Source organism: Hipposideros armiger, unplaced genomic scaffold, assembly GCF_001890085.2.
Source record: "Hipposideros armiger isolate ML-2016 unplaced genomic scaffold, ASM189008v1 scaffold_240, whole genome shotgun sequence".
Lineage (NCBI taxonomy): Eukaryota > Metazoa > Chordata > Mammalia > Chiroptera > Hipposideridae > Hipposideros > Hipposideros armiger.
The window spans coordinates 1,098,457-1,107,163 of record NW_017731590.1 but is presented as its reverse complement, the minus strand read 5'-3'; the positions used below and the strand labels follow the sequence as shown (position 1 = coordinate 1,107,163).

The 8,707-nt window shown below is 39.4% G+C and overlaps 1 protein-coding gene across 7 annotated transcripts in view; it reads left to right on the top strand.

Moving 5' to 3' along the window:
* The window catches only part of NFIA (nuclear factor I A), a 382,454-nt gene that overhangs the window by 294,503 nt on the left and 79,244 nt on the right, over positions 1–8,707 (top strand). For 5 of the 7 annotated variants that reach the window (XM_019655489.1, XM_019655488.1, XM_019655490.1 and 2 more), the window contains exons 7-8: positions 4,649–4,777; positions 7,137–7,190. In XM_019655489.1, coding sequence (XP_019511034.1) covers positions 4,649–4,777; positions 7,137–7,190 — 183 coding nt within the window. The remainder of the gene's footprint in view (positions 1–4,648; positions 4,778–7,136; positions 7,191–8,707) is intronic. The other 2 variants (XM_019655493.1, XM_019655491.1) reach the window with 1 other exon arrangement.

Below are 8,707 nucleotides of genomic sequence, written 5' to 3'. Positions count from 1 at the left end.
CCAGAGGTGATATTTTAACTGAGCTACAGCAAAGCAAGTTCACCTCACTGAAAAAACAGTGGCCCTATTTTTTACTGCAAACGTAAGCTATATTTGGAAATTTGGTGGCCATCTTTTACAGAGGAAACCTCTCTTTGAAGACTGCAAAGCAAAGACAGAAACATAGGGCCTTGAAGGGAGGCAGCGTAGCATGGTGGTTAAACACAAAAGCTCAGGGGTCAAAGGTACGTGACCCATGTTAAATCCTGCCTATCACTTTTGCCATCTGTGTGAACCTGGCACATTGCGTCTCTCAGGCCTAGGTTCCTCCTCTATAAATTAGAGATCGTAATCTCTACCTCAGGAGTTGTATTATCGAAGGAGTGAATGAAATCAAGTATTTGTAGTCCTTCACACTGTGCCTGGAAAGAGGGTGTGTACTCAGGTCATGGAAACAGTTTAATCACTCATTTTATCCAGGCTCTGAAAATCTCATGCCTCCCAACTGCCTTCACCTGTCAGCATTTTACCCTTCCCAAGACAAGCTCAAGCTCAGTACCACTTTCTACACGAAACCTCCTCAGCCCCACCCAGGCTGCCATCATGTCACACTCCTTAAACTCCTGTAGCCTTTCATGTCTGCACCTTTCCTCCACCGACGTCATCTTGCTTTGTTGGTTCATGTACATGTCTCGTCACTCTCCTGGAATGAAACTTCTGAGAGGAAGGCTGTCTAACTCACACTTTGGGCACCTCCATTGTGTCTCACACAGTAGGTTTTGTGCACAAGTATTGGTTGGATGAATAGAAAGTATTCAAATTGCACATAATTGTATACAAAAGACATTCATCCCCTCCCTGAAACTGATAGGTTCTCTTTGCTTCAGAAAACCTAAGGGTGATACATGTATAATAGTTTGTGGAGTACTTCTTTATAAGGAATATCCACGATGGCGAAGAACCATGGCTTTTCATCCAAAGAGAACTTTTGCAAGATTATGTAAGTAAAGCTGTGATAGGCTATGAAAAAGCTATGGTTTTTCTTTCTTTCTTTCTTTCTTTCTTTCTTTCTTTCTTTCTTTCTTTCTTTCTTTCTTTTTTATTTTTTTCTGTTCTAATCACTTGTCTGTTTTCATCATTGGGAAGGTAAAAACGTGCGGTTTCTTAAAATGAATCTCCTCTCTGATATTGGATTTCTTTATGGCTTTGATAAATCACTTAACCTTGTGGCCTCAGTTTATCATCTGTATCATGGGGATAATACTTGACCACCTATGTAGTTAAAACTAGGTGAAGGGGTTAAAGTATCCTGGGGAGTAGGGAAGATATTAAGTTTCAGTAAAGGCATTTGTATGTCATTTTACATTATTACAATTACTGTGCACTTTTAAGTTGAAAGGTTGGGCTTTCAAAGTCTTCCTTTTACCAGTACTTAACATTTCAACCATATTAAAGTATTTAATCCTGAAAATTTATCTTATTCACGATACCTGAAAAAAATATTTGTTCTTCCCTTTGCTTTTTCAAGATTTTTAAGTTTTCCTGGTGATTCAAAGGGACTAATGCTTTTGAGAAGTATTTGGAGTAATCATCAGTGATATTTTAGAGTTTCTTGAAAGTTTGTCTTCTTGAAACAAGAAGTTTGTTTCTGCGTAAGTCTTTGCTCTTTTCAAAAACAACAAGATAATGAATAAAAATTAAAATGCTCTGCACTGAGTATAGCAACTCTGTATTTTAGGGATTTAGAAATGGGGAGGAACCTGAACTATACACATTGCGAGTGCTCTGGGCATCTTCTGGTCTAATTCATTCCCTGTATCAGCTAAGAATATGGTTGGCTGCAAGTGACAGAAACTTGGACTACATGGCTCCTATATTTTTCATATGAAAATTAGTATGTGATTCAGGACTGGTATGGTGGCAGGATGATGCTATCAAGGATTGAGATGTTTTTCTCTTAGCCATGCTTCAGTGGGTTGTTTTCATCCTCATGCTGTGACCTCATGGTCCCCACATAGTCACTGCACTCCTGCCTTTTACCTGCATTCCAAGCAAAAGGATGGGAAGAGGTGACAGCAAAAAGTGCCTCCTGGCTCCTGCGAACGCCTTGTATAGAATCTCAGGCAGCACGGTCAGAACTGTGCCACATGATCACCGCTAGCTGCAAGGGAGGCTGGAAAATCTTGTGTTTTGCTTTTTTTTTTTTTTNGACAACCCTTCTCCCCTATCCACTGCCCCTCCGCCTCCGATATCATACATATCTATTACAATTCCATTGACTCCATTCCCACACTATACTCCACATCCCATGACTATATATATATATATTAAATTATAGTTGACATATAATATTAGTCAACAGCAGCTTCAGGTGTACAGTTCATAGACAGTGTAGAGGCCTGACCATTTGCTTTCTTTAATAAAGTTATTTGAGATACTGCATGTCATCAGTGATTCCATTGTCTGATAAAAATTCTTCCATCTTAAAAGTGTTGACATTTTTATTTTCTATTCATTTTGTTTCATGACATGTAATTCAGACATTTGACTGAGTTGAAATCAGTGGACTGGTTGGCAGCCTAAAAATTTGTTTGCACAGAAGAGGTATGAATGAATTGGGAGATTTGTTTACATATTGGCATCTCTTTATTTCTTTCCTTTGATTTTTTAATTTGACAACTCTCTAATGTAATTATGTGATTAGACCTTAAGTTAGGTGACTTGCCATGAATGTTGATCCAAACCCTCCATCTGTCCTAATGATGTTAGGACATTGTGATGGTGTGACTGGTTACGGATTCAACTGAGCAAAGAAATATAGCTAGCCACTTAGTGACTTTGTTTTTAATTCAAATCACATAGATATTGATCTAGAGTGGATCTGTTCAAGATTTGTCAAGTTAGTGTGAAATCACACACAACTTCATATTGTCCTTACATCTATGCAAATGTACTTACCAATTTGCAATTTGTTTTTTTTCTTGGAGTCAAAACCCCAAGTTTTGCTATATCCAAGCACCTACTAGTGAAGCCACAGATAAAGCTGAGGCCTGTACAAATAGTTTAAATCCCTTCAGGCCTCTTGCTGTGTTCCAGGCTCTTTGTTACATTCTGGAACTAGAGGGGCGTGAGGGGCAAAGCAGACATGGCCTCCGTGCTTACAGAATCTGTAGTCACACTCGAAGCTTGTGTTGTAGAATCTCATTGAAGAAATCTGGGATCAGAAGTAACAAGGACATATTTAGATACAGGCCAAGCTAGATTTCGGAACAGATCTATACCTATAATGTGCTTGGCACGGTGCATGGTAGTTAGTAACTACTCAATAACAGTTACATGCTAATATCATTATTTCTTGTATTACTTATTTTTCCAGCCCATTTAAATCATTCTCCAGCTGTAGGCAGAGCACAACACATGTAGACATGTAGAATTAAAAGGGGACTTGGTTCTTTTGATAAGAACGCAGGCTGATGTTGTGCTGCAAACTTAAGAGAGCCCAAGTTGGTCTTGTAATGTGGAGACTAAGAGTCATTTCCTTTATTTTTGTATCCAAGCTTTCATTGTTTTAATTGGCGCCCTACCAAACTGATAGATGCCTCCAGTTGTGTATGTCAGCGTGGCTGCTGAGAACATTACAAGTCCAGTACTTACAAGGGACTATTTTCCCATTATTTTCTTCCCAAAGCATTTCCAGCATGAAAACCTTAGAAGCTAGAGCAAAAATGCTATTTTTAAAAACAAGCTGTTTTTTGGTATTTTCTTAACATGAAAGTAATCGATGTTCATCATGGAAAAGACAAGTAAGCAGAAGAGGCAACGAAAAGCTCCCGAATCCAACACCCGGACAGAACTACTGTTGCAGTCTATCCCTATTTCCGTCCAGTTCTTTCTCTAGACACGGAAATATGTCTTTAAGTGGCATCACAGTGTCACACCCTATTTTGTAATTGCTTTCCATGCCTTTATTCTATGGGGTTGTCGGAAAAGTCGTGATGCTCTTTTGCAATGAAAAACATAGAAAAAATACGTCATAGAAAAAATACGTCATGACTTTTCTGACAACCCAGTATATCATTAAACAAATATCTTTCCATGTCATTATTCTTTTACAGTATTAGTTGCATCAGTTCTATCAAATGCCAATTGTGGGGCATTTGAGGTTTTTTTTTTACTTTTATCTTTTCTTTGTATTATAAATAATTTATTGGATGAGCAACTGAGTTACCATTGTTGAAGGTTTTCTTTAAATGTTAAAATAGCTAAATTATTTCAAAAAATTTAAAGTGCTTTGGGTGTAAGGTAACTGGAAAGATGAAATGATTGCAATGAGGTTTTCATGGGCTTCTTCTATAGCATCCTTTTTGAAGGGTCCCAGAGGCCACACTTTCAGGAAACCCTGGGAAAGTGGCACTCTATAATTAGAGATCAATAACTCCAAAATGGACTGTGATTTAGTAGAATAAGTTAAAATCAATTACAGACTGACTTACCAGGTGACTGTTCTGTCACCTGTTTGTTCCCGTGACAAATTCAAAGCAATTCAAAACAAATTTTCCGTTCGCAAGCCGATTTCTTTTTTTCAGTTCTTTAAGTTTTATCTTTTGTGTTGCACAGCCTGTTGTTCCCATGCATGCGAATGCACTTACCAATCCATCCTTCTTGCCAGGAATGCCATCTCCCACCACACTGAAGAAGTCGGACAAGTCTGGTTTCAGCAGCCCCTCCCCTTCGCAGACCTCCTCCCTGGGAACAGCATTCACACAGCACCACCGGCCTGTCATTACGGGACCCAGAGGTGAGCTGCCCCACAGGCGCCCTCGGTTATGCTTAGATCATGGCCTTGGGACCAGCGTAGCAAAACAAGAGACAGTGAGGCCTCCCCTAGAATGCTCCTGAAGGCAGCGAATGTTCCCAGTGTCCTATCCTTGGGGACAGCTCTGGAATGTTAGCAACCAAAGCCATGCGGCATTAAACCCTTGATCCTTCACCTAAGGCAGAAAGGGACCAAACCTCTTTCTTTGCCAGTGTGGTGTTGCACAAAGAGGTGGGAGGTAATTGGAATTGAACCAAAATCAAATCCATTCCACAGATTGTACAAGAGGCGTGTGTGTGTGTGTGTGTGTGTGTGTGTGTGTGTGTGTGTTTGAGGTGACTATATTTCCATGTAATCAGTCACCTGTCTTCAAGTACAGTTGACCCTTGAACAACGCAGGATTTTAAAAATCCACATATAAGCAGCCTGCCTCGTTCAAACAGCTGTATTTTCACTCAGCAGTGGGGAATCCGCATACGCAGAGGGCCGACTTAAGTTATATGCAGATGTTTGACTGTGTGGCGGGTTGGCACCCCTAACCCCCACATTGTTCAAGGGTCAACTGTAATAGCTTTTTTCATTCTGTCGTCCCTGATGATTCCCTGTCCCTGAAACCTGATTTCAATATACGGCATTTTGCGCTGAGGTTGTTTGCATCACGGTGTTGACTGTGGACGAGCCGTCTTCATTCACTCCTTTTGAAGTGGTAGATAGTTTGTCTGGTTTTCATTGCAATGTTTTCATTATTTTTGCCTTGTGTGCTTTTAAGTTTATTATTAAAATGTGTCCACAAGAAATATGATTTGTATTTCACATTAAAGACAAGCTTTAAACCTCAAGAGAATGTCAGCAAGTCACTTAACTTGATCTTATTGCAAGATGAAAATATTTATTAGTTTGTTTATGAAACTCCCACAGTAGGAGTATGAATAATTGTAACCACGTTTGCTTTCTTCTATCAGATTTTCGTTTAGGTAGGTCTGTGATCTACCAGCTGGTATCATAAAGCATCCTAGAAAGTTATGGTCTCTTGTCTACTTTGACATACGCCTGGGAAAATTGATATTTCTTGCATTAATCTCACTGTTAGTCCCACAAATCTGAATCCCTTCATGGATAGTCTCTGTGCATCTCGGGAAAATATGGCAGTTGAGAGGGCTGTCCCACGCACACATGCAGAAATCGCAATGAAGAAAATAAGTATTCTGACTATTGTGTGAAGCAATTTCTATATCCACAATTATGAAAACTTACTTGTTTCATCTTTAAATATCTTATGATCATCGACAGAACTTTCTCAACTTATTGTTTCACTTATATGTGTGTATGATATAATTAGAGAGGAAATATATGTATTCTAATTTGAAAACCTTGCATCTGAATTGGATTACACAGTCCCAGAATGCAGAATGAGTCTCTTTAAATGGGGTAATATTACGATATTACCCTCAAGGTCAACATTCATTAAGCATCCTAACTGGTGGAAAATAAGAGAGATGAAACCCTTTTAGTCAGAAAGATTTTGGGTCTCAAGGCAATAAGGCATGTGATGTTTCTCATCTTTTTTATCGTTAGGTTAACATATTCTAAATGCTAAGTGAATGTTAAAATCATAAACTTCCTGTCCTCATAAAGCATACAGTCCAGTGTAAGAGAAAGGTACAAGAAAATAAGCGTTTAGAAGATGATGTGGAATATGCTGTTACATATCACTTTGTATCAGATAAAGAGACTTCAAAGTGTAGATACCTTTGAAGTCAAATCTTAAAAGTTGCTTACATTCCAAGCAAAGGAAAAATTCATGGTGTAGCAAGGTAATAAGGATTGGGAAGAATAATATGCTAGCCATCAGGGCAACTGGGTCAACTGCCTCTTTGCCTTTCCATTCACCTTCTGGAATATTCACTGTCCTCATCAATAAAATGGGGACAATACTACTGCTAAATTTCTCCCAACCTCTTATTCTTATATGGAAACTACAATAAAACAATACTTGTAGAGACTCTTTGAGGAGCATAAAGCAATGTGCATATATTATCATTTATGTATAAATACTAAGAGTGCCATCTATGAGTCTTGCCTATAACCGTATAGTTCTAGAAATAATGATAATGTTTCTAGCATTTACCCATGGATGCTATTTTTGGGAGCTTCTTCATGCTAGACAATTAAACACACTTGCTATAATGATCCACACTGTGTTGAACCAGAGTGGACCTCCTTAGCCTATAGAACAATGAGTTTTGATCTCCTGTCATAGTCATGGAATTGTTTTTGAGGAAAAGAGAAAGATGCTTAGTTCAAGAATTATGGAATACCAAAGATTCTTTGTTTTCACCAGAATTCAAGATGATTCCCAGCATCCTCGGTTCTCCTTTCTGGAAAGTCTGCTCAGGTACCCATTCTTGTTGCTCCCTGCCCCCCTTAGTGGTCTGGTGAAGGGAATTGGAGTAGTTGAGATGAAACTCTTCCATGGCGTCTTTGTGGTAAGAATCATAGACCTGAGATAGGCTAACATAAGACGTCCTTGGGTTAAGATACTTTTTAAAGGTTGGTATTTAGCCTTTCATTACTTAAGAAATATTTGCTACTGGTACCGTACTCCCTTTTATTATTCTCTGAACCAGTCGCAAAACTAACGCTTGAAATGACATCACATCGGGGTCTAAGAATTGATGTTTTAGGAACAGGAGGCCAGATTTCATGAGGGAAAGTCTTACCGAGGGAACCAGTATGGAATAAATGTGATATCAATACATAAAGGAGAATTCAACTTTGCATGCTCCTTTTATTGTGTAGAGTTGCCACAATCCAAATTCACTAGAGAACCTAAACAGACAACCAGAGTTCCAAAAGCTGCACGGTAGGGGATGTTGTTTACTGCACTTTTGCTCACAGTCATATGGTATATTCACCCCTAACACCCAAGTGGCAGGACTTCTGATGCCTTCCTTAAAATTTATTAAAATTTTTCATGGGAATACCTTGACTAGACAAACACCAGTTTGTAAGCAATAATTGTGTAACATATTTCAGTGCCCAGGCCAGAGGTGATATTTTAACTGAGCTACAGCAAAGCAAGTTCACCTCACTGAAAAAACAGTGGCCCTATTTTTTACTGCAAACGTAAGCTATATTTGGAAATTTGGTGGCCATCTTTTACAGAGGAAACCTCTCTTTGAAGACTGCAAAGCAAAGACAGAAACATAGGGCCTTGAAGGGAGGCAGCGTAGCATGGTGGTTAAACACAAAAGCTCAGGGGTCAAAGGGACGTGACCCATGTTTAAATCCTGCCTATCACTTTTGCCATCTGTGTGAACGTGGCACATTGCTTCTCTCAGGCCTAGGTTCCTCCTCTATAAATTAAAGATCGTAATCTCTACCTCAGGAGTTGTATTATCGAAGTAGTGAATGAAATCAAGTATTTGTAGTCCTTCACACTGTGCCTGGAAAGAGGGTGTGTACTCAGGTCATGGAAACAGTTTAATCACTCATTTTATCCAGGCTCTGAAAATCTCATGCCTCCCAACTGCCTTCACCTGTCAGCATTTTACCCTTCCCAAGACAAGCTCAAGCTCAGTACCACTTTCTACACGAAACCTCCTCAGCCCCACCCAGGCTGCCATCATGTCACACTCCTTAAACTCTGGTAGCCTTTCATGTCTGCACCTTTCCTCCACCGACGTCATCTTGCTTTGTTGGTTCATGTACATGTCTCGTCACTCTCCTGGAATGAAACTTCTGAGAGGAAGGCTGTCTAACTCACACTTTGGGCACCTCCATTGTGTCTCACACAGTAGGTTTTGTGCACAAGTATTGGTTGGATGAATAGAAAGTATTCAAATTGCACATAATTGTATACAAAAGACATTCATCCCCTCCCTGAAACTGATAGGTTCTCTTTGCTTCAGA